This window comes from Epinephelus moara, chromosome 13, assembly GCF_006386435.1.
Source record: "Epinephelus moara isolate mb chromosome 13, YSFRI_EMoa_1.0, whole genome shotgun sequence".
Lineage (NCBI taxonomy): Eukaryota > Metazoa > Chordata > Actinopteri > Perciformes > Serranidae > Epinephelus > Epinephelus moara.
This window is the reverse complement of record NC_065518.1, coordinates 15,807,300-15,833,633: the sequence shown is the minus strand read 5'-3', so window position 1 is coordinate 15,833,633 and position 26,334 is coordinate 15,807,300. Positions and strand designations below refer to the sequence as shown.

The window sequence follows — 26,334 nt, the reverse complement described above, 5'->3', positions numbered from 1 at the left end:
TAGCCACAACCAGGGCAAATCTGACCTATTGTGACTAATTAAAGTCGCCTAATATGAGTGTCATGTTACCCTCCTGCCACATGGACAGAAATGTTCAATTCAGGCTGATGCCAACATTGATCCATGAAGCCTTTATCTGCCGATAATGATGATGTGCCGATATTATCATGCATTCCTACTAACTTGTCGACTTTAGAATACACTATTAAGCCTCTACCCCTGGATGAAAAACCCACAAACACCCATTAACACCTGGTTTTTGTCTTCAGTGGGAAATGTTACAATCAGCTTTCTTTCCTGGGACAAAAAACTCTGCAGCAGTCACGGGTATTTATCAGCTCCAGCGCCGATTGGCAGCAATGGAAACATGACACTCGGGTGGACACTTCAATTTTCCCCTTCTCAGGTGCGATCCAATGACGCCCCACCACAAATTCAAAAATAGTCTGCACAGTCGGAGTTTGAAAAAGAGACGGAATAAATAACAGATATGTAAAAGAAGTAACCACCGTAACATTTTCACTGGCCTAAACGCAGCTTTTTACTATTTACTACCCCTGTTTTCCAGTACATTCGTAATATTGAACGTGACACAGTAAAAAAACAACAACAACAAAAAACAGGATGTTACACATGTCTGTTGCAGAACAACTGGCAATGGGGAAGGAGTAAATTACCTATTTTTAATAAGTTTTCCTGCGTTTAAATAACGCGCAAATATGCGCTAATTTTGTGAATAAGGGTTATTATAGTAGCAGTGGAAAATTGAGTTGTAGTCAAATTCCCTATGGATGCTTAACTGCCATCAAATGTGATTAACAGCACTGTCATGCTATTCAAGTCATGGAGTGACCACCCATACCTTGTCCAAAGGGGCATTTTCAACTTTAAAACGTATCAATCAATCATCAGTAAAACTTCCATATGGGGCCAGAATGATTACTACTTACTTATTAATGATTAGTAAGGAATGAACCAGCCCATTTTAGTGTGGCTGCTAGGTATCAATGTCATGTCAATACACATGTAAGACATGATGCCTACATTTTAAATAAAACTATTGCAAATGGTGATATTTTGTGTCTTCTTCACAGTTATTTCAGAAAATCGAATATGAATACGGCACTTCTGGACAACGCATCCTTTTGTCCTTATTGTGACACTGTCCTTCAACCCAGATTTGACCCACTGTTGCCATTACACCATCAAACCCATGAAAAAAGGATTCAACATGAGTGACAAAAAGGCTAATCCGCAAATGAATCCCATCTTCGTGTCCATAAAGAGGACATGGAAAAGCCTCCAACACCACAAATCCACAAAGGGCTCGAGGAAGACATACTGTGCACAACAACTTCCGAATGAAAGACGTAATTCATAAGTAGAGAAGAAGATCTATTTGTTTACATCTTAAATCTGCACTCAGAGAAAATATACGGGAAAAATCCCTGTCAGTTGGGGGAGTCCTTTTAAAACTGGTTATGAGTGATTAGACTTTGGTGTCATTGATGGGTTGTTAAGCAACAAACCATGAAAAGAGTCAATCTGCCTTCACTCCTCTATGTTTAATAAGAACAAGTAAGCCGAGGCAACCTAAGGCGATTTAAAGTGTCTAACATCCAACTAATGTTGGTCTGTCATGTTGTCTGCATGCAGGAGTCACCATAACGAGGACAGGGGGCAAACAACAAGAACCCTTCAAGATGGATTACAACAATGCTAATTTATTTATCACTACTAGTGTGGTTCGAGTGTGGGAAGTACAGCAATTCTAAAATCTCCCATCAAAACCTAAATCTCAACGTAATTATCAGCATCTGGTTTGAAAAAAATGACATTTATGATTTCAGAGCTTCTTAAGACGAATACACTACTTTCTGATGAACGACTTTGCAAACTCTTCTTCCTCCATTCGGGGTGCTAATTGTGCCAAACATAATGAGTTTATGGCCGCAATCTGCTAAAGTTGGACAGTCTCCACAACCTTGAATTGTCCGTGATGACTTATTTTAAAAAATGAACATAACACACATAGAGCACCGAAGTGAAGAGCAGCCTCATCTTCATCTAATTGGTTATATTATAGCATTCAAAGCATGCCATACCAAGCTATACCATGCTATACCAAGGTATTAGCATGCTTTGAATGCTTTGAATGTGGAGCTGCAACATTTCATCGATTTGTTGTGTTTTATTAAATTGATAATCGACTAATTGGTTTTGAGTAACTTTTAATTTAAAAAAATAAAAAATAAAAAATTCAAAATTCTCTGATTCCAGCTTGTTAGATGTGAATGTTTTCCAGGTTCTTTACTCCTCTGTGACAGTGAACTGAATATCTTTGGGTTGTGGACAAAACAAGACATTTGAGGACGTCATCTTGGGATTTGGGAAACACTGATCAACATTTTTCACAATTTTCTGACATTTTATAGACCAAACAACTAATCGATTGATCAAGAACATAATCTACAAATTTATTGACAATGAAAATAATTATTAGTTACGGCCCTGCAGAGCTAAAATGATTGATTAGTTGTCAACTATTCATTTATCGCCAACGAATTTGATAATCAATTAATCTGTTTGAGTAATTTTTTACAGAAAAAAAAGTCAAAATTCTCTGATTCCAGCTTGTTAGATGTAAATATTTTCTCGTTTCTTCACTCCTCTATGACAGTAAACTGAGTATCTTTAAGCTGTGGACAAAACAAGACATTTGAAGATGTCATCTTGGGCTATGGGAAGTACTGATCGACACTTTCTCGCCATTTTCTGACATCTTATAGACCAAACGACTAATCGATTAATCAAGAAAATAACTGACAATGAAAACAATCATGAGTAGCAGCCCTATTCAAGTAAATAATAGTTCACACACTAAACTCCAACCTCGAACAGAAAGCCTGCACATAGAGACAATACCGTATACTTCATATGGCATTTCAAAAAACCCTGGAAAATGTTAATTCATTGCCAATGATAAACGGATCGTGGATGACCTTCAGATACAGAGGCACTAAATAGCTCTGGGGTTTGGAAACAGGAAAAGAGGCTTATGGAAAACTTGTGATAGCATTCTTACTGGCAACTGCCGCCTGAGCTGTGTGTGGTGAAGTCAAGAGTCATTCATTAGCTCTTCTACAACAAGTCAATTCATTCTGATAAGAGGGGACAAAATATAAATCACGGGTTACAGCAGTTTGCCTTGGCCTCATCTGAGGTATGTTCAAGTTTGATACGCATCCGATTGAATCGTTAACTGATCTTATTTGTATTTTCACATTTCAATCAACCCTTTTCCTCCTCATCTACAAGTTGTTCTTAAGAAGATCCAATGTGCCAATTCATTGAATACAGCACTCATTGTTTACTCCAATTGAAAGCTACATTTCAAGTTACCTGGAAGGTCACTTCTAACCACTTTTGAAACTCATATATCCAAGTATGAAAAAAAATAAATAAAAAAATCAAGAGAAAAAAAAATGGAATCAGCACCAACAGCTTTTTCATTCTATTCACCTCTGTGTAGCTGGCAAATAAACTGTTCAATATTTCAAGGTTGACTTTTTCTTTGGAAACGCATTAATTGTCTCCCTAGGCGAACACTAGGAGGCAATCCATCTAAAAGGTTTTTATTAAAGGAAAAAGTCAGTCCAGACGTCGCACTTGACCGTGACTGTAACTCAAAACAATACCCCAACGGACAATCAGAAATTAGGAAAGGATAGTTGTATCCCTGTGACAGTTGGCAATAACACAAACATCAACTATTGCAATATCTATAATGGAATGAATGAAGCTAGGAACGACTGATAAAGAAGAAATTCACTCCAATTTCAAACCTTATTTTTAAAAAGGTGAGTATTGTACTTCAGGTGACTCGAACGTTGACCACATTTTCCACATCTCGTAATTACTTGCATTGTGTGTAATCTCATATAAAGACTGGGTAATGATATGTATTTCAAAAGGAACAGTGGTGCCTGGCAGTGAATGACATCTTCATGGCACTTGATGAAAAAGTACACAGCATATTATGAAAAACCAACTATAGCTTTCTATTGGGGAACTAAATTAATCAGTGAAGCCATCAACAAAACTGCCTTGACCATTACGTGCACCCATACCCACTTAATGACGGAAAGAAAGTAAAGTCTTCAGCAATAAAAGTTGTCAGAGGTGGATATTTCATGACTACCAATTAACCTTTATCGGGATTCAAGGATCCTTCAACACAAAGCCTCTCACATTTGAACCCTTTGCTATATTGAAAAGACATCAAAAGGAAATAAAAAAAATTTAACTCAGCACTTTAAACACAACCTAAGGAGCGGAAATATTTGCAGCAACACCTAATGTCACAAAGATTAATATGGAGACGGGATGGGGAAAAGTAAAAAATGTTTACATTTTTAAAAAGACATTCCACTTTCCTATGGAGGCACTATTTCATTCATATTTTGCTTTCTTCCCATATTTGACTTTCAGAGCTTGACCGGGCAGAGACAAACTAAAGAAAATACATAAAGTTGGAAGCCAGACTACTATGAGACACTTTGTATTAAATGGGCTTTTTACCACAAGGACATTTTTTGGTTATTTTCAATCTCTATTACAAAGCATAAAGGATGAGGTCAGGCATTGTAATAAGTGGAAGGATTTATCATAGCAAGTCCACTCATACATCAGAAAGGCAAAAGTAATTGGCAAACGTGCCCAATATTGTCCTTGTCCTGGACCTTAGCTGGGAGAAAATTCTTAGAGCAATACCGCCATCTGCTGCGAGAAGAGATAAACAACCACAGCAGCAAGAAAAAGTGGGAGGTATAGTGATGCCTCAAAGTAAAAGCAACACATTATGGAGGGAGCCTTTTAAACACTGCACTGAAACATGTATAGAAAAAAATATGATGCAGATTTGATGATTACCTTTAAGAAGTATTTAAGACAAAGCAAAAGTTGCTCGTAACTAGTGCCAAGTGATAACAGTAAATTAGGAGATGCACTTTTTTTTGTGACCAACAGTTGTGGTGAAAATTCAACTTGTACTAAACAAGCTGGAAGGCTGGACACAGTTGTTTCAAAAACATCATGATGTCTAAAATCAGTTAAAACTAGGGCTGCATTTTTTTGGTCAATTAATCTGTTGATTACTTTCTTGATCAATTGGTTAGTTGTTTGGTCTAGAAAATGTCAGAAAGTAGTCGATCAGAGTTTCTCTAAGTCCAAGATGAAGTCCTCACATGTCTTGCTTTGTCCACAACCCACATATGTTCAGTTTACTGTCATAGAGGTGTAAAGAAACCAGAAAGCTGGAATTGAATCAGAATTGAAATTACTAACACCGATTAATCGATTATCAAAGGAGTTGGCAATTGACTTAATATTAGTCAACCAATCAATTAATAAAAAATATATAACCGATAAGATGAAGATGAAGTTCATTTAGGTGCTCTGTGAATGTTATGTTCATTTTTTAATTAAGTAATCAAGAACAAATCAAGGTACCTGAGACAATCCAACTTTAGCAGATTGCTACCATGAACTCATGTTTTCCTCAACAAGACTAATCCATTACCAAAGGAGATGCCGAATAATTTAATGGTTTTTATTTGCTATTTACTAAACATACTCCAACACAGACCTAACAACACAACATGGAACACCTCTGAAAGGGCTTTGATATCAGAAATACATACTGACAACAGTGTTTCCAGGAGCGACAAAAATTATCTGAGCCAATGTTGCTTCATGACAGCTTATTGCTGACACCTCATTAAGCCCCATGTCAGAGGCATCACACATTTACAATTAGCAATGCCACATCATTTGAGTCACATCCTCAAAAGTGGATTGTGTTTTGTGAGACACAGCAGACGTCTGCAGACCCCCGCCTTCCCTGCTGGGACGGACCAAGCGCGGCCCTTTGAGGATGGTGGCTCTGTTTACCCGATAGATTTCATTAAATTAAGCTTACGTTGGGCCTCTTCTTTGCTTGATCAAAGCCGCTGCTAAGAGCCATGCCATCCCTGCTTCCCCTGACCAGGACAAGACGACTCCATCAAATAGAATTTTCATTGTTCTTTTTATTATTTTTTTTTTCCACACTGACTTTTTTTTCGGTCAAGCTGGCATCCCCTTTAGGTGCTGCAATGCCTGTGTGTCACAACCCAGCACCTTTAAGACCCCCACTGTCCCCTCTATTATCGCAATGAAGCTGCCAGCCGGGCCAACAAAGCTACATCTCATATATACACCTTTGGGATGCCCGTTTGATAAGTTGTCTTCCTGGATGAAATGGCTGGGTTACTGAGGTCGACTCAGGCCCTGTCTGGAAAGGAGCAGGAATGAGGTCTCAAGCTGGCACACCGGTGGTAGGAAGACTTCAAACCACGGGTGAATGGGAGGATGAGAGAGCAGGTTAAGGGGGGAGACACCCGTGGGAGGCCGGTAGGGGGTGGGGTTGAGGGGGTAGATCGGGTAGTGAGGGAGTGGAAAGGCCTTGATATCCACGGAAAGCACAACAAAGCCAGTGCTTTTTACATTAAAAAGAAAGGAGATTGCCTTTTTTCCAGTAGACGCCTTTCGAGCCGAGTGTCATGTCCTCCCCGGGCCTGCAGGAAGTGAGAGGCTGAGCTCGGCTATAGCATTTGGCACATCTGAGGCACATCTGAGGGGGCTGAAGTTCTTGCCTTCTGAACACTTTACCAGATTTACAGGAGACCAGATGTACTAGATGTTACCGTGTGAGGTGGGCGATCCTGGTTTAAATGCATGCTGATCTGACCACGCCACACACAGAGGTGTAAAAATTAAAATTACTGTTCAACTGGGGAGTCACAGTTACAAGCAGGGCAATGTTCTTTCACTCTATCCACTAGGACTATCCTACTGCTACCTTCTGCTTTGCATGTCAGGACTGTGGGCCTGGACACATAACTATGCTGTAAAAATTTTTGAATGCATTTTGTTTTATACAGTGGACAGACTGATTTAAACTTTTTCCAGGTTAAAAAAAACCAAACAATTTTCCCACACATGCCCCCAAAAACAGGGGCACAAATGAAAGTGATGAAAATTTTGCACCAATACCAGCCACAGCAGGTGTTAACTGCTTGATGATTAAGCACGGTAAGTGTGGGGAGAAGAAAAGTTAAAGATTAATCGTCAGCCAATTAAATGCCCATGGCGAGGAAAGTAAACTGTCTTGGCTCGGAGATCTCCTCCTGTGATCTCAGTCAGCACATCGCCGTGGTGTTCTCACAGATCACTAGCACATGATATCTCCATCTAAATGGGTTGTTTATGCATGTTTACTTGTTTGCTCTGCAATTGGAACAGTGATGGATTGGGGGGGGAAATGCTGTTATATTCACATATTTAATTCAATTCAGATTAAAAATGTTTGCAGTGAATGATATTAGGCATGAAGCAGATGTTTGAGGTACTGATGAGGGTGAAATATGAGCAGGTTTTTGTTTGTCCGTGGTAGGTACATGCATGGTCTATGTAGTATTATACAAAATTAAGATACAAACACTGCATTACAACGTCTGTGAAAAAAATTCTAAATATCCAAATAATATCTTATTCAAATGTGATTCTAACAAACTTCTGTCTTTACTTTGAAAACAAGGACTCTAAAATTGTTCATTTTCAATGGTAAGTTTTCGATTCAATTCAATTCGATTCGATTCAATTCGAAATTCAATAGAACTTTATTTATCCCGAACGAAATTCCTGTGCCAGAGAATGCTTCAAATTACAGTAACACCAAGAACAGTAACCACAATTTTAAGGATTCACAACCAGTAACAACCAGACAAACAGTGGGTTCCCTGGTCAGGGTCACTCACTGGGCCCAGGCGTATAACACTAGAATATTAAATATCTGGCAGAATATACAAATTTAACCATTATTTCCTGAAATCCTTTCTCTCAAGGACATGCAAACCAACAATATATGTTCTATTGAAGTAAAGAAAAGTTCACATTTGAGAGGAAAGCTACATCTTCAGTTAGGGCTGGGCAATAAATCGATATTATATCAATATCATGATATGAGACTAGATATCGTATATCATCAGTGTTGTCATTTCCTGGTTTTAAAGGCTAATTACAGTAAAATGATGTAATTTTCAGACCGTTCTAGCTGTTGTATTATTCAGCTTTACCCACTTAATCATTGTATCCACATTACTGATCATTATTTATCAAATACCTCATTGTGTAAATATTTTTTCAAAGCACCAAAAGTCAACCCTACAATATGGTCACAATATCTTAAACGAGATATCTGGTCAAAAATATTGTGATAATTGATTTTCTCTATATCGCCTAGCACTACCTTTAATTGCCAGGTCTCAGTGGCGAAAGAGACTGTTGATCTCAGCGGGACTTCCCTGGTTGAATATGGGTTAAATACAACATAAATTTAATTGAGTTACAGGTTTTGATAAAAGTTTCACAACCAGGTTAAATGCTGCACCTATCCAGCCTTTTGTGAATTAATCTAAAAGTTCTTAAACATCCAATTCAGTATTTACTTTTCCAGCTCATTCTGAGGTTGTGGATTTATTTCACATCGCATCTGACTCATGGAAGGACTCTCGAGCTCTCCAGCTCAAGGTCAGCTGCATTTACACCACGGGTTTATTATCCTGTTGTGAGCACTAGCACCACAAAACTGACAACAGAAAACAAATACAAACAACAGAAACAAATAAAGATATTATTAAAGATACATATTTTTTGCAAGGAAAAGATCTGAATACAAACAATTAAGTAAATACACCTTTTCCAATTTGGGGTAATAAGAAAAGCTACAAACGCAACATCAAATAAAATCAAGCAAGCGCTGGAATTACATTAAATGATTTCTCATTTCTATCACACTATTGATTACGTGAAATACCTTGAGCCATATTGGTAGCCAACAATGTGGACTAAGAGCAAAGGACCCACAAGACTGCTGTTCATTAAGCTTTGATAGAGTTTGGAGATCAAGTCGAGACATACAGTGATTTATGAATTACTAAACAAGGCCAGGTTCTGCAGCAACAACACAAACACACGAACAACCTGTTCTCAATAGGCATCACTTGCAAGTTCAAATACCAACTCTGAATTAACCTCGGTGGATGCACCACTGAGCTTCAGTGTAGGGCTGTTTGTGTGTGTGTGAGATAGTCTGTGTGTTAGGGAGAGAGGGAGAGAGGGAGTTTGGTTGAGGGGGCAAACAATGGATAGATGTGTGAACCATGGAGGATTTGAGAAGGTGACATGTTGTAACGACAGTATGTCATATGCACTATTCAAGAAGCTTTTCTAAATGTCGATGATGTACATTATATTTGTAATATTTGAGCTACCATTAAGGAAGATGTAATTGGTACTTACAAAGTCTTTCTCGAGCTTCTCTACCTCCTGCTTGTAGCTCTTCAGTCTGCTGTTGTACATGGCTCGGCTCTGGATGGGGATCTCCCGCACCTCCAGGTCCATCTGCTCCAGCTAAAACCCAAAACCCAAAGGTAAACCAGTTAATTTAACAAACTTAACATAACTTGGGATGCAAAACTGACAGGTTCAGAGTTCATTTTGATCCAAATTTACATCATAATGGTAAGGTACCAACGTGGTGAGATGTGCACACTTGAACAGATGCTAATAAATCTAACACTCCCCATCCAATAATGATCACTCTGTTACCATCTAGGCATTTCTGTACATGTTGTATTGCTAACTCTTACACAAAGCCGCTCAAGACAGACATTGTGACAACTCTGAAAATATTAAACTTCCTGAAAATGACTAACTTCAGCGGCATTAACTTTAATATGTTCCAATGCTGATTGTAAAAAGAAAAAGCCTCCCGCTCACGTCACTCAGCCGTGATAAAAGTCGCGACGGAGGAAGGCTGTTCTGTAAATAAATACACAATCAAATATGAGCACCCCTTCATTGCAGTGACATGCACAGGCCCAACGATGTCACGGCGAATGAAGTAAAAGTACATTTGATGCATGGCGAGACAGGTCTCTCTGTGGCGGGTTTGGAGGAAACTAATCACTGTGACATAACAAGACAACTGCAACAACAATTTGTCTCTGTCAGGTGACTTTGCTCATTTTTAAACAGCAACATGAAGACTCCCACCTCAAGATAATGGCTTGAAATGTGTCATAGGGGTGTCACTTAAAAGCAGATTACTGGAAAGTAATCATGTGAGGAGGAAGCCTCCTTTCCGCCATGTGAAGTGTGTGTGTGTGTGTGTGTGTGTGTGTGTGTGTATGTGTGTGTCTGCATGTCATGTCACCACCAGGATAATACAGGTGCTGTTGTCTGGTGCCAGTGAAAATTGTCCCCTCCCTCTTTCCACAAATTCATTATTTAGGAAATGGGAAGAGGAGAAAATTACTGATCAAAGACATACCAACTCTCTGACTTCTTCAAGCTGTTTGTCGACATTTAGAACCAGCTGTGTCTTCTCCTCTGAAAGAGAAAAAAAAACAGCAACATATTGATCAGCCGACAGAGGAACAGCGCTTCATGACAACAACCTAACTCCCCCGCAACGGGGGAAGAGAGGGGGAGAGAGAAAGAAAGACTGGGAGAAAACAACACACGAGGACACATTTGAAGATATATTTACACATTCTCTCTACACGACGAGCCAACATTTGATGTCTCTTAGTTATTGGCGTCTATGAGGCCTTTGTTGGTTTCTGTTGAGGAGCAGTGAGACACCTCGTGCCAACTCAAAGGGAAGGGAGGTGTCAGCTTTGCTCACTTGCCAGAAGTATGAGTCCCACTCAGAATGACTAACGCGCCGTTCTGCTCCTCACCCCGTGGCTGCTCTTCCACATTACCCATTGAAACTCATTACGACTTGCGAGAGTTCCAAAGACGCATGTAAAGCACAGTACATCCCATCGTTATTTAAGGCAGCAACACTACCACTTAATTTCTGCACATATAAGAACTGGTCTTTGTTCTGACATTAGCTCTTTGCCATGAAATCCAAGCACATGAAATGTAGAAGTCTGGTGTAGTAGTTTAGCAATCGAGCATCATTAAATGTTTTAAGGAAGCACAAACATATTTTAATGGAGATAAATTAAGGGAGGAAGTTTGAGCAAAACATCGAAATACATGACATTAGTCTGAGTGCCTCAATTTAAGGCATAGTTACAGATTAATAACCAGGTCACTGTTTTAAGATATATATCAAGAAAAATAAAATGTACTGGCTACTAGAGTTGCAACAATTAGTCAATTAAATCTATTAGTCAATCAACGGATAATTAACTGGCAACTATTTTGATTTGATCGAATAAGATCGTCTAAGTAATTTTTTTTAACAAAGAAGAATGAACAGCTTTTAGATTTTTAGTTAGATAAAACATCCCATTTAAAGATTTCAAATGAGTTAACGGAAATAGCACAAGGCATGTTTCACTGTTTTCTGACATTTTATTGACACACAATTAATCAAAAAAATCATAGGTGATTAAGTGATGATGAAAATAATCGTTAGCTCCAGCGCTACTGGTAACAAGCTCTTAAAATATCTAAATTTCCTGGCTTTCAATCATATTCTTGTGAATAAATTTTGTTGTAAATATCCAAAATCCACTCAACAAGGAATGAGATATTGAAACCATGGATAGGCCTTTTTCACAGCAGACATTTTAACTCATAGCAGGAAAAGTACAAGTGCTACTAATAACCAGTGTTGTCGTACTCGAGATCAGTCTCAGGACCACTTTTTCAAGGTCTTGGTCTCATCTCTAACTTCACCGCATACTCCGTCTTGTCTCGGTCTCAGAAAAAGAGGACTTAGGATTTTATCTTAAGACCAGTAAAGACCAGAACTGCAGGGTCTGTGTAAAAAAGGAGTGTTGAATAATGATGGTTCAGCTGATTTCAACACTTAATGTTTAATTTTGTTTGCTCAGGTAAAACAAAGTAAAATTCCCCACACATAAAATTCAACTCTGCAATGCCTTTTGAAGATTTAATCAAATTATTCCGATGGTACACTGATAAATACACACGTGTTGAGTGCCTACTGTTTGCATGTTCCACATTTTATTTTAAGTGTATCATCCAGTGTGGTACTCGCACTGGTCTGGTTTTGGTTTTGACTTGGTCTCAACGTCTCAAAGTCCCAGTCTTGTCTTGATATTAGTACACTCTTGTCTTGTTCATGACATGATCTCTGTTTAGGTGGTCCTGACTCCTGACTACAACACTGCTAGTGACATGAGCGATGACTCAGTTCCCAGTGTCTCAGTAAGACATGACTGTCGGCGTATGTCCCAAATTCATACTATATAATGACTGTATACATACAAATCTGCATGTTAAACTGATATAGTTGTATACCAAATCAATATATATACCATTTTATTCGAACAGAAAATTTATGCAACACATCAGCATTGGATGTCAATCAAACTGTAACATTGGAATACCACTACTAATGAAACCTCACAAATACAAAGCTAAGTTTCTGTCTTGAGATTTAAAACTTCAAACTAGATCCAACTGCAAACAGCTCCTCCATTTCTTCTTCTCCAAAAAAGACCACATTTACTATGAACACTGTGTGATTTAAGTATTCTTCATTGTGTCACTTTTACATTGTGAAAACTGTAGTATGGATTTAAGAAATGCTAAGTCTGCCAGAATACCAGGTCCCTCAAACCAAAGCAGCAAAGTGTAATTCAGCTGTCATTCACACCTGTGCTTTTCATTGTGACATGTCAAAATGTCTTTATAAAGAGGCTTATTGGGCCTCTGAGTCCTAATGCCAAGACTCCCAAAACGTTGCATTATTTGTGCCGACATTTTACTCAGGAGTGTTTGAGTATTAGTCACCATCTAAAGTTCATCTAGTCACTACTTTCAGGCCAAATCATCACAACTTAGATCACATGAAAACGTGTAATCAGTCATGCACAAAAATAGATATAGACAGAGGCATCCACTTCTCCTCTAAGCCTTCTTTTTGCAAGAGTCCTTGAAGTGTAAACCTGAACCAAACATTGTTCTAAGCACACCTGAAGCTACAAATCTTAGACTTTAACAAACACAGAGAAGATAGTACTGTCTGCTAAAAACAAACAATGAAATTTAAGCAGATTTAGATAATGATGTTTGGCAGGGGAAAAAAGAAACTATAGAAAGCACTTAACATCTTTGAAAATCTATACTTAGTAAATCAGTTTTGTCATCTTTTTGAGTATCAGCATCAGTATTCCACAATAAAAGCCAACAAAAAGAAAAGTAGAGTAGGACCAATCTCAATTTTCTCTCTCAAAATCAAAGTCAGTCAGAAAATATAAATTCAACTCAAATATTTATTTTAAATCTACTCCATTTTAGAAACATTCTTAAAAGATCATTAAAAAATATTTTCATCATCAAATAAATCAAGAATCGTGAGTAGAACCTTTAAACTGTTAAATATTTGACATCATTTTAAATAATTGAAATAGAAAGTCAACAAAACTCCAAGCTTCAAAGCAAATCACAAGGCCATCAGTTGTGGGACTGTGATATCATAAAAAAATCCAGGCCAAGATCTTCATTTCTCAGGCACCATGGGCCAACATTACCTTTTGCCTGTCCTCAAATTCATTTTTAAAACCTGTGTTCAACCTCACAACCTACACAGTAAACAGCCAGAGGCGATTCACTGAAAGGTGAGATGGTGCTTTCTTGCTCGAACTCGGGGCCCGAGCTGGAGGGCCGTGAAATATGTATGAATATTTACCAGGACTACAACCTGCTGACGGACGGATGAGGAGTTTTGTGCACAGAAGTAAGACAAACAAAAAAAGAAGTAAGGCTTGGCAAACATTTTTTTTAACTAAAAAATGTTCTGTATTTGGTTTGCAATGATTGACAGGCAATCTCTTGCCATAAACACTCAAAGGTGAAACAAAATGACATTCATGTTTCATGGAACAAGGCCTAACATTTCATTGTATTCTTATTCAAATGTTCCTTGAACCTTAGGTTTCGGGGGATGGTAACAAATAAATATATAAAGACACATTCACTTGATTGTTACATGAATGAAGACAGTCAAGGACATTTTTTCCACACGCCCTGGCCATTATCAGCAATTGTGCACATGTGAAATGGAGAGATACAACAACAGCAATGACAAAAGCCCTTTGTCTGGAGCTATATTAATGTATTAAATAGAGGGCTGTCAAACCACGGGAAATATTCAGCCACTTCAGGAATAAGAGCCAGAAGGACTTAAGAAAAGGAAAGAAGAAAAACCTTAATGAGGAGGAAGGGAATTGAAATTCAACTGTAAACTATTCTGTTGGTAGCAGAAGACATTGAACGACTACTTATGGTTGTAATGTGTTTCCTGGCTTTGTGCATATTCATATGGGCTTACTCTGACACAGTCAACAGATGGCGAGAGGAAGCAATGTGGAATTACACTGTGGAATGGGCTGCCATGAAGCTTCAAAGATGCCAATTCCAAACCAGAAATATTCCGTCAGGCGAGGTTTTGTGAGAGGCAGTGTCCTTTGAAAAGCCAATGAGCAAGTTTGAGATAAATGTTCCAAGTCGGGGCTGGAAGCATTTTTTTAGCATTCAAAACTGACAAAACAAACTAGCAGTTGTCAGTTGTGGACAATGTAATTTTGCCAGCGCCTGCATTTACAGTAGTCCATCATAGAATATGTATGACTGATATTCATCATATCTTTTTGGTTTGGTGCAGACGATGTTAACATGCAGTTTATTTACAGCAAAAATACTGCTGAATTTAAAATCTGGCTGTTAAATTAAGATATATTGTGCAGAATGGCTCTTTTCTGTGATTTTATTTTTACATATTTAGAAAAATGCACACTCAATGACTATTCTGCCTCCAATTCCATCTATCAAGGTTATAAGGCAGTACATGCATTGCAAAAACAATGCTTTATCTGTGTAAATAAGGTCTTCATAATCACAAGAACAAAAAGGCTATTGTGCACAATTGCGTGATATTGCCTTAGTAATAATGTCTGTGTTTCACGGCAATTTCGATGCACTAGGGTTAAAGAATGTAAGAATATAGTGTCTGGGTAAAAGTATGCCAGGGCAGCATGCTGACTGAACGACACTAGAAGCTAATTAATAATAAAGTTTGGGTAGGTGAAAAAGGTGTATCAGCTCCACACTGAGGGACACACTTTAAATGGTGAAAGCTAGTATGTGCAGTCTGTATTATGTAATTACTACACTACAATCAACTGCTTGTCTCTTATTTCTGATAAGGAAATACATAAAGATGGACAGAAATTATGCTTTATATAAAAAAAGGAAACTCTTCTCAGCCCTTAGCCTTTTTTCTCTGTGACAGGTTGACGCATGTGCCCATAGGGTCCTACCTGTGAGTACAGCAGCATCTTTACCCTATTAAAAAAGGACTGTGCCTGTTGCCACCCATTTATAAATCTGCTTAAAATTGTGGACATGGATACACCATTGAGCCCATCTATTAAATCACACACTGAACCTCAAAGTGTGTGCTTTGGTCACATTATCACATTTACTATTTGACAAACAGCCTAAAGGAACTCTGAGTGGGACTCAACATGTGTCACAAGGTTGCAAGTTCAAATCAGACTGAACATCTCTGCTGCACTAGATATGTAATGACAGTCATTATACAAGAAATTGATTGCAGAGTAGTTTCGTAATGAGCATGTATCTGTCCAATCACACAACCCAAAACACTTGTTAATCTCCTGTACTTGACATCCACTAGGAAAATTAATTTACAGTGTGAGCATACTGTTTTCCAGCCTTTGCAAAGTATGCCAGCATGCTGTGCATGAGATTCAGCCATGTGACTACAGAACCTAAATTGGCCTTGTGAGTGTTATCCATGTGAATCAAATAAAATCTAATAAAAAGGAAACAACAAATATAGACTTGAACTGCGTTTGAACACTTGAATGACCATTTGGCTGACACAGAATGTTTGATAATGTCATTTGCACATCTGTTTTTCTATCCATTTTCCATACACACTTATTAAATTTTGGTCATGTGAACTAGTCTAGCATCTTCTGGGCAGATGGCAGTCCTTTGCAAAAGTTACACAGGGACTCTATCACACCTATGGACAATTAATTGTGACAAATTCACCTGACCTGTGCGTCTCTGGAGTGTTGAAAGAAACAAATACACACAAGTCTGACAATCAAATCCAGGTCTGACCTCTTGTTGTAAGATGACAGCACTGCTACCCTTTGTTTGATAATGTTGTCATGGTTGTTAGCTTTATTTTGGTGCATAAAACGGGGACAGCTGCTGTCATGGTGATTTCAAAATTAAATCTCCATGGAAAGAGGCTGTGTTGAGTGTGCCACATGAAATCACTGTCACCATTGAAAACTCACTTCCTATCCATTCATATCTATGATCTAAAACAATATTCAGAAACTATAATAAAAGCGGTTAAATACGTCTGTCCTCCTCTTAACCAGCTGCCATTTATAGAGGCAGTGTTCTAGAGAAACACTAATACCACACATACCGGAAAACATACCATGTTATTTGCCAGTGAGCTCAGTGATGCACATCATCACACTGGCTAAATTCATTAGAGCCAGCAACACGTGATTCGTCCTTTTTACATAAGAGTAAAAAAAATACTCGAGTAGCGTGTCACCTTCTAGTCCTCTCACATCTTTTACCAGACGAGAATATCGTAAAATGGTGAAATAACGCCACACTCCTGTAGGCTACACCTGTTACCGTTAGCTATCCGTCTCAGCTGGGAAATACCTGCTAGCTGTTAGCTAGCTTCAGCTCAGCGGTTCCAGCTAATACATTTAACATACCTCCGCTTAGTTTGGGAATTCTTCCAATTTTGTTCGTTACATCTGCTGTAATGGTCCCAAAGTCCTGCTCGTAGGATTCAAAGTCTGAAGACATTTCGCCGTTTAGGTTTAAAACAGGTAGCTTACTGGTTGACAGTTAGCTCAGGATAATAACAACAAGTATCGAATGGAGTCTCTTCCGTGAGTCGCGGTGTAATGTGTCCGGTACGGAACATTACCTTATTTTTATTTCTTCCCACACTCAAAATGGTTCAGCCAGTGGATAAAAAATAGAAGTCATGTTTATTTTTGCCAAATATGAATAAATAAATTATTTTACAAGTTTTGTGATGGTTGAGTGATAAACTGCTTAAGTTTAAAAGTGTCTACGTAGGGTTGAGGGTAATAGTTTCTGAGACACCGTGAGGAAAGTTCCCCTCAGAAGAAATTGAAGAAAAAAACCAAGGAAGTGGCCAGGTTGGTAATTTAAAGTGACAGTTTTTTTCTCCATCCATACAAAATGTGCTTATACGTACACCAGTAAGCATTCGTTATGTCTTTAAGATGCGATATTAACCATGTTTCCTTCGTGGACCTTGTGGCTGTAATTCAGCCGGATACGTTTGTCTTGTCAAGCTGGCTAACATGCTAGCTAACTAGCTAATTGCTGTTACGTTAGCCCCGGTGCTAAACCGAATCAAAATGTTTGCCAAATACATAATCTCTTGCGTAGTTTATGTGTTTGTTTCATTTTTACTGTCGCGGCATCACTTGTCTGGCTTGTGAATACGATGGATAAGGCTTACGCTTGCGTATAATGCTGCAATGCTTTGTTTTTGTATGGATGTGAATTAGCTAGCTTAGTGACATAAGCTTATTAGTTTGGTCGCTGTTTGGCAAATGCTATGGCTGTGCACCCACCCAGTGAGTAATCTGTCTAGAAATACACCATTGCCCACTTTGGTGTGTTGTGTGTTTGCGTTTGGAGTGTTTGCTTTAAAGCTATGGGATAATAAGCTACTTGTTGAAGTTAGTTATATCCAAAAGTTCCGGATGTTCGTATTGTGATATGGCAGACACCTAAGAGTGAACGCTAAAAAAAGAGTTAAGTGTCAGTAATCAGCGTACTATTAAAATGTTACTGTTAAAATAAGAGTTGGAAAAAATATAGCATAAATCCTTCATCTCATTTATGTCATGTACATATTATAAACATACAGTTTAACAGCACCACCAAGTACTGCAGTCTCTAAAGTGACCACAGAGTTCAATCAACACCTGTCGTAAAACACAAAATTGAACATTTTAAGCTTCATGGAGGTAGAATTTATTATAAGGCTGTTATATTTGACTGCAGTAGCTTTAGGTGGGTGTGCTTAATAAACTGACAGCTGGATATTTACACCTATCAGCCAAAACATTAAAACCATTGGCTGGTGAAGTGAATAACATTTATCATTTCATTACAATGCAGTGCTCTGCTGGGAAACCTTGGGTGCTAGCATTCATGTGGATGCCACTTGTACCACCCACCCAAACTCTGTTGCAAACCCAGTACCTCCGAATGCACCATGCTATACCATAAAAACTGTTCTGGAATGGCCTGAGGAATGTGACAAAGAGCTCAAGGCATCAACCTGCCTCCTAATTCTCGAGATCCCAATCTGATCGAGCATTTGTGGGACGTGCTGGTACCTCAGAGGTACCCCCGTTCCACGGTGGGGCCTCATTGGATCGGACTTGGCACTGACCTGTCTAGGCATAGACACAGGACCTCTGAAATCCTGCACCAGGCCGCTAATGGTGGATCCTTTGAGTCCTGTAGGTTGTGAGGTGGGGTTCCAGCACATACCATAGATGCTCGATCAGATTGGGATCTTGGGAATTTGGAGGCCAGGTGGATGCCTTGTTAGGGGGGTGGGCACTGCCATCAGGTAGTGCTGTTGCCATGAGGGGGTGTAGTTGCTCTGCAGTGATGTTTGTTTGGCTGGTGCCTGTCGAGTGGCATCACTATTCACTTCACCAGCAAGTGGATTTAATGTTTTGGCTGATGGGTGTATAGTTTGAAACAAAACTTGGTCACTAGATGTAGATTACTGATGTTTTAAAATCTCTCTCTCTTGCTCTCTTTGTCTTAGATGGGGAATTTGACTCTGTCACAAGGATAGTGTGCACTGAAGATTGGCAGGAGAGGATGCTGCTCTTTGCCAGGGCAAGGAACAGTGGGACACAGAGAGCCCCAGTGACTCAAGACCAGGCCAGTTGCTGGGTACTCAGAAGACGAGGAAAAATATGTGCATCATCTGCACGGCGTATTTTGCAAGATAGCAGACGAAAAAAGTAACACATTGAAGCTGTAAAATACATACTTCTTAGAAACTTAACCAAACTACTAGTACTAACCTTGTGGGGAGGGGGAAGATGAATTTCCTGTCAACTTTTGTGACATTTCAGAACCTCCATGAGGTTCGAAGATTGTGCCACTGGGGTCCGGTCATAGCCCTGTCTGTCATTGCTATATGCTCCACCATGGCAATTCTGGACTCCATTATCTGGTACTGGCCGTTAGACACTACGGGAGGCAGCATTAACTTCATCATGCTCCTCAACTGGACTGTTCTCATCCTCTACAACTACTTCAATGCTATGTTTGTTGGACCTGGATACATCCCTCTCGGCTGGAAACCAGTAAGGATCCACCATAAAGATGGCTTATGACACATAGGTGTTTGTTTATGTAGATAGTGTACAGTTGGGGCTATGTCTGCAAAATTACCATATAAAGATGTAAGGTTAAGTGAAGTAATTTAATCATAGGAAAGATGTTAGGTCACACATTTAACTTGTTTATCCCCAAACAGGAGACTCCACAGGATACACAGTACCTACAGTACTGCAGAGTGTGCCAAGGGTACAAGGCCCCCAGATCCCACCATTGTCGCAAGTGTAACAGGTAGCTACATTTATTACCACAGTAGGAGAAGGTTTTCTCTCACCCGTGTGAGATGGACTTAAGGGGTAACGTCTGTACTTCAACCTGGGCCCTATTTGCCTATGTTTATGTGTCTATGTAACTAACGGAAACAGCATTTTTTGAAGTTGGTCAAGTTTTGAGTGAGTCCCCCATTAGCATGGAAAATAGGGTCCAGGTTGAATAACACTGATGCTACCTTTTACAGAAACTAAGTCAGAACAGAGATGGTGCTACTTTAGGTGGAAAATCACTAAGCTATTCGAAGCTGTTGTGCGTACACGTGGCTGGTCCGTGTTATTTCTGCACAGTCTCTGTTCAGCACTTTAAAGGCTTCACAGAGACACATCACATAATTGATTGTCATATACAGTATGTGATGTTAAATAGATTAACATCATACACCTATGATGTAAATCTATTTTTTTTAAAGATTCAGTGTGACTTGCTGATGAACTTGTCACTCTGTGTCCTCCCAAACAACCAGTCAACTCCCCCAGCACTCCTCTCCTCCTCTGCCTCCCCACCCACAGGTGCGTGATGAAGATGGACCACCACTGCCCCTGGATCAACAACTGCTGTGGCCACCTGAACCACGCCTACTTCACCAGCTTCTTGCTGCTGGCTCCACTGGGCTGCTCGCACGCTGCCATCATTTTCATTATGACCATGTACACGCAGCTCTATGAAAGGGTCAGTTGTCTCCTTACCCCATTACATCATGCTTTTGCTGGCCTGTTACCTTATTAATTTTATCATGTGATACTGATTTTACCATACATGTCAAGCTGTTTTTTTTTCTCACTGCAGATATCATTTGGCTGGAGCACTGTAAAGATCGACATGAGTGCTGTGCGTCAATTCCAGCCCCTCATGCCATTCAGTGTGCCCGCCTTTGCTGCCACACTCTTTGCCTTAGGTTTGGCACTGGGCACCACTATTGCAGTCGGCATGCTTTTCTTCATACAGGTAAGTTTGTCATTGGGGTTTACAATTAACACATGCTCTTGGCTATGGAATGTGATACTTAACATGGTCATGTCAGCATTAACCTTGCAAAGCCAAACTTATTAAAGATACACTATGCAGGATTTTCCTTAAAAGTAACGTAAGGTTATGACCCACTAGAAGTCTGCGATAGTGTATTTTTCTGCGGAGACTATGCCCTCTGTCTGTATTTTCTTATTTTTGCTACTTGAGGCATTTGTGGGCATGTACCCCCAAACTGCTATGGTGAGGCTGGGGCTAAACGCCAAACCAGAGTGATATTGGGGTTGGCTTTAACTTTCGCTTTTGCTGGCGAGCTTGTTTACGAACAGTAGCTAACAATCCTGCATAGTATATCTTTAAGGAAAATATAAGTTGACTCCGATATTGAAATAGTCTCTCCTTTTCAGATGAAAGTCATCCTTAGAAATAAGACCTCGATCGAGTCCTGGATCGAGGAAAAGGTCAGCATGTCTCTTTGATTTCCAGTGTTTGTTTTGTGGTGACATTTTGTGATGCAAGTGTTATTTAAGTAGCATGACTTTGTGTATTTCTCATTGTTTGATCTACAAACAATAATGTAGGATGTCAAAATAACTAACATGTTTTCAACACTTAACTGTCAAAGTTGTATAAATTAGAAGTGTCTTTTTTATAACTAATGCACACATGTTCCAGGATCATTTGTTCGTACAATACAGCACGCCCTTTATCGAAACTTGACACCACCCCACCCACACAATCCCATTGACACACGCAACCATTCTCTGTGTGTTTTTCCACCAGGCCAAAGACAGAATACAGCACTACCAAACAGGGGAGGACTTCATCTTCCCCTACGACCTCGGCACCCGCTGGCTGAACTTCAAGCAAGTCTTTACATGGTCAGGGACGCCCAAGGGTGACGGCATTGTATGGCCAGTCCATCCCAAGTGTCACCAGCACACCTTAACTGTAGGTTCAGTATTTTGTCGAGTTGAGTTATGTGTGTAATGCTGTTCTAGAGTTGTCTGTTCAGACAATTTATCTTCAAGTTATCTTTAATTTGTAGAGTGTATAAAATGAGTTCAGGCAGTTGTTATTGTAGTACATCCTACTCTTGATACGTTTCCTGTTTAATGGTGAGATAGAAGTTATTTTGTCATAATATAGTGACATTAATTGTCTGGGTCCTCTTTAAATAGATTGAGCAACTGAAGCAGAAAGCTGACAAACGAGTGAGAAGTGTAAGTACCTATCATATCCGTTTTGTGATATCAGTGTGGAGTCGATTTACATGTAGCACAGACACAAGAGTAGGCTTTAGACTGGACTGAAACAATTGTACTTCATATATTGAACATGTCAACAATAGCTATTGGTTGTACTATCAATACAAACACTATTATGCATTGCAGATTTATGTCAAATGTTATAAAGCATTAAGGGAAGGTGACTAATGGAGACAACAATTACTTGAAATTGGTCCAGTATTGAGAGAGAGCACAACAGCTCAGGGGCGAAACAGGCTGCAATGTAATCCCTACAGGCAATTGTGCCCTGACAACAGTATGGAAAAGACCCTACAGAGAAATGAAACGTTTTCCCTTACCTTTCACTGATCAGTTTTTTATTGTATCCAAATCTCGCTCAAGGAGAAGTCTTGTTTTGAAATCTCAGGAGAGGTGACTTCCTACAGGAGAAACAACTTTGGAAGCATTAGTGAGAGTTGGAAGGAGGAGTGCCAGGGAGAGTTTGTTGTGTTGGAGTACAGAAAGCGTAATTTAGGGTGCTTTCAGACCTAGAGTTGGCCTGCTTTGGTCCACTACAAATGAACCGCACCTGAGTTGCATTTGTATCCAGACCGAGACCACCTCTTCAAGAAGGTCTCGGTCTGGTTGTTCTGGTGCGCACCTGAGTGTGATTGCTGTGTTCATACCTGCTCAAACGAACCGCACTTAGGGAGCGATCACACCGAGATGAAACGCTAGAAACGCGACGCCAGTAAAACCATTGTTTTCCTATGATATGGCGCGTCTGACTGGCAATCAAGCGTCTTTTTAGATGGGTGTTTTTCCAGCGTCTTTTTAGATGCGCATTTTTCTAGATGCTTCTTGTTAGATGCGCAGTTTTAGACACGCATAGACGCTGAAAAGTTAAAATATTTTCAGCTTTTTGAGCGTGAGACGCCAGTAGCTAGCGCACATTGAATAAGCGTCTTTGAAGCGTCTGCGTCTCTAGCGTCTCATTTCTGTGTGATCACCCCCTTAGGGGGCAAACAAACATTAGTTCGATTGAACTGAAACAAACAGGGCAGGTGTTAAAGCACCCTTAGTGTTGCCTAAAAGATTTTTAAGGTCATGGCTGACTTAGACGATGAGATTTCAGAATGAGACCTCTCCTTCAAAAATTGTTGTCTTCATTAGTCACGTAAACACAAAAACACAGAGTCCACGTTCAAAAATACCTAAGTTGCCCTTGAAGATTAAGAACCATGACTTTACAACACACACATGTAACTTGTCTGAGTTCAGGTTGTGGTCAGAGCAGTAGAATAACCAAATATCTTGCATGCCTCGGCCAGCAGGTCCAGTACCGGGCAGTGGAGGACTATAATGGAGCTTGCTGCCCTCTGAGCAAAGGTCTCCAAACCTTTTTCAGAACCCCCTGCACTGAGGAGCCCAGGATCCCCCTCAATAAGGGGGACACCATCCTGGCCACTCGGGGCACCAAGTGAGTTCATTCAGGCCCAACATTGTGGTTGTTTGTCTAGAGGTCTGGATGTTTAGGCATCTAATTGAGGATTTATTTTGACTGTAATGTTTTTGTCCATTTGAATTCTCCTAATCAATGTGTTCTCTTTAGATGGTGGATGTATGGAGACAAAGTTTTGAACGAGGAGGATACGAGAGGTGAGATGAGATTGGCTGCGGTTTGAATTTACTTATTTAAAATTCATTATAACAAATGTATAACAAAGTTCTCCCTTTCTGTTTTGGCTTTCAGCTGGAGAGCGTGTGAGAGGATGGTTTCCCAGGCGATGTGTGGAGAAGTGCCATTATGACACAGCTGCCAGTGATAGCACCAGCGATAAGAAAGTAAATTAATATATTTGAACAGGCTTTATGTAGAGCAGGGGAGTTAAACTGAACGAGAGGTGTCTGTCCGTGTTCATAAACAAACATCCACTGAAGATGTCATGCCTGGTGCTGCAGGCTCACCATCAAGAATTTCGTACTTTGATTACAATTCCTCGCACATTTCAATACCAACTTGAATTTTTTTAAAGGCAACATCGTTCACAAAGTCTTACCGTGCACCTTGCTGTCAAATAATGTCTTAAAAGAGGACTGCAGAGTTGGACTGGTCCCCGCGGGTTCAGTTTGACTCCTCTGACCAAAACCCAGCAAGAGTCTTAATTTCCAAGAATTGCCACCAGGCTTTAATGTGACTTCATTGTGATTACATGACTTTTTACTTGAATCTGTTGTTTTTACTTGTGTTGATGTCCGTTTTTTGCTAATTATGCAATGCCTCTGCCAAGCTAACCCCGGGACTTCATCATGCAACTCTTTCTACAGTATGGAGATAACACTTAATTTCTTTTTATTATTTTTGTAAAAACAAACTGTTGGCCTCAAACTATAAATTGAAAATTAAAAAATCTTCCGCAAGAGTTGTTGTTTGCCTTCGTCTTTGTGATTGCTGAAAATTCTCATGTTTTTTAAAACTTATTTTCTTAAGTGCCTTGGGCTTAATTCAAAACAATAATTTTGCATTTGTTTAATAGTTAGTGTCACACACAAGTCTAAGACGCTGCTCTGTTTATCTCAAACACATTATAATGCATTGCCATGTTCTTACATTTTCAGGTTTACAATGAATACTAGGTATTACCTCAGTATCGCACTATTTAGAAATTAGTTTTCATAAAATGTACAGATCTTGAGACCCCCTATCGAAGTAAACGTCTACCCTTAAATCCTTATACACATTCTCCCTGGTTTAAGTCTGATGCAGATTCAGTGAGGCTGGATGTAGACCAGTTAGGTAACTTGGGGTTTTGTGTAAAGGAAAGGTTTTAAGAAGGGATGAGCACTTAAATTCTGAAACCTGTCTAATGTGAGGCTTGTGAACATTTCTTTTATTTGCCTTCTATGTCTCAAAAATCCCGGACCAACACGATTTTAGACACGAAGTGTTAAAGGAGCTGTCTACGATATTTAGAGGATGAACCTCCTGAGACCCAGACTTTTGTTTGGCATGCATTTTTAATTTCTCCTACATATTTGGGATCAGTAAGACCTGATAAGTATAAAAAAAACTAAATGTCATAGTAGCTTCCTTGAGTATATGTGTCAAATACACTGCAGTGCACAGCCTGGGAATGTCAAAGTGGGGTTTTAAGTTACTATGAAACTGGAACAACCTGTCTGAAGGAGCCCAGTATCATATTTTAGCTAAAGGCTCTGCACATCGACACAGGTGTTTTCTGATTGGACTTTATATGCACAGGTTGGGCGGGGCTATGGTGGGAGTTCAGGTCACCAAGCTTCGCAGAAAATTCACGTCTTTATCCACCTTCTCTGATGATGTGACAGTGGCCTCAGTGTGCTCCAGAGAAACTCTTTGTTCCTATGTTACTGCCAAAAACCTAACATACTTTTTTGCCTTCTGATCTTAATACTTTTGATGCTATTACTATAACATTTTCAGGCCCTGTCCTTAACACACAAGAGACGAACTTCCTCAAACCACAGGAAACTTAAGTCAGACATGCTTCATACCAAATGACCAAAGTGAGAAGTTCATCCTTTATGAGCTAGAGTTTCAGAAGTACAGCATACCTGAGGATTTGATTCCTCCCGGTGGCTTCGCTCTGCTGGCACTGGCCTGTTTCCCACAAGCTCCACATCTGTGTGAGGAGGACCTGGAAAAGTTTGGTACACTCCAAAACCTGTCACCTGTAAAGATGCCAAAAAATTCAGATCATTGTTTAGAACTGGACGCCTTTCTTCAAACACTTCATGAGCTGACTGTTGAACTGCCTTCATAATCTATTACTAACTAGATGTTAATGCATGTTTTTGTTATAACTACATTTTTACTGAAATAAAGTTGTTTTTATCTGTCATTAAAAAAAGAAAGGAGCATTAGTTGTTTCATCTTAATAGGTGCCACATCCAAGTGGGGGGTCATGTCAATCAAGCACATTTTGCACGTCTTGAAAAGAGGTCCAATCAGGCAAATAAGTGAAAACACCTGTGCGTGGGACCTTTAATACACACTTGCATCACGGCTTTATTAAGATAAGAGAAAATAAAAGAAGGGTCCAGACCTTTGAGTCCGCCCACTCCAGTGAGTTCAAGTTGACTGAAATGGAAACGCATGCATAACGAGTTTACCTTTCTGTCTAATATCAGGCAATTCAACTCCAAATGCACCAAGTTCTGAACCATCCAAATCTGCTCTTACCCAGGTATGCTGGATGATGAACTTGGTCACTTGATCATAAGTAACCTATTACCAAAGGTAATGCCAGTG

General features: G+C 39.5%; 2 protein-coding genes across 7 annotated transcripts in view; one reads left to right on the top strand and one right to left on the bottom strand.

Moving 5' to 3' along the window:
- vti1a (vesicle transport through interaction with t-SNAREs 1A) overlaps nucleotides 1-17,068 on the bottom strand; it is a 149,604-nt gene extending 132,536 nt beyond the window's left edge. For all 4 annotated transcript variants that reach the window (XM_050059307.1, XM_050059305.1, XM_050059308.1 and 1 more), the window contains exons 1-3: nucleotides 16,875-17,068; nucleotides 10,436-10,494; nucleotides 9,403-9,513 (exon numbers count right to left, since the gene is read on the bottom strand). In XM_050059307.1, the coding sequence (XP_049915264.1) occupies nucleotides 9,403-9,513; nucleotides 10,436-10,494; nucleotides 16,875-16,968 (264 nt within the window). In that variant the 5' untranslated portion in view covers nucleotides 16,969-17,068. The remainder of the gene's footprint in view (nucleotides 1-9,402; nucleotides 9,514-10,435; nucleotides 10,495-16,874) is intronic.
- Nucleotides 17,069-17,146: 78 nt separating this feature from the next.
- On the top strand, nucleotides 17,147-24,466 carry zdhhc6 (zinc finger DHHC-type palmitoyltransferase 6). Of its 3 annotated transcripts, none has more exons than XM_050059304.1 (11): nucleotides 17,147-17,330; nucleotides 18,992-19,541; nucleotides 19,715-19,806; nucleotides 20,358-20,517; nucleotides 20,635-20,793; nucleotides 21,222-21,275; nucleotides 21,598-21,765; nucleotides 21,996-22,037; nucleotides 23,378-23,523; nucleotides 23,656-23,702; nucleotides 23,797-24,466. In XM_050059304.1, the coding sequence occupies exons 2-11, from the start codon at nucleotides 19,275-19,277 to the stop codon at nucleotides 23,895-23,897; spliced, it is 1,236 nt and encodes a 411-aa protein (XP_049915261.1). In that variant the 5' UTR covers nucleotides 17,147-17,330; nucleotides 18,992-19,274; the 3' UTR covers nucleotides 23,898-24,466. The 3 variants fall into 3 exon arrangements, with proteins under 3 accessions (XP_049915261.1, XP_049915259.1, XP_049915260.1); XM_050059302.1 differs by having other exon boundaries at nucleotides 23,375-23,523; XM_050059303.1 differs by lacking the exon at nucleotides 17,147-17,330 and adding an exon at nucleotides 17,393-17,777 and having other exon boundaries at nucleotides 23,375-23,523.
- Nucleotides 24,467-26,334: the final 1,868 nt, after the last annotated feature.

Coding starts and splice junctions, on each gene's coding strand:
- zdhhc6 (XM_050059302.1), top strand. CDS start 19,275: ATGAATTTCCTGTCAACTTTTGTGACATTTCAGAACCTCCATGAGGTT. Junction 21,766..21,995: donor GTCACCAGCACACCTTAACT/GTAGGTTCAGTA, acceptor CTCTTTAAATAG/ATTGAGCAACTGAAGCAGAA. Junction 22,038..23,374: donor CTGACAAACGAGTGAGAAGT/GTAAGTACCTAT, acceptor TGCCTCGGCCAG/CAGGTCCAGTACCGGGCAGT.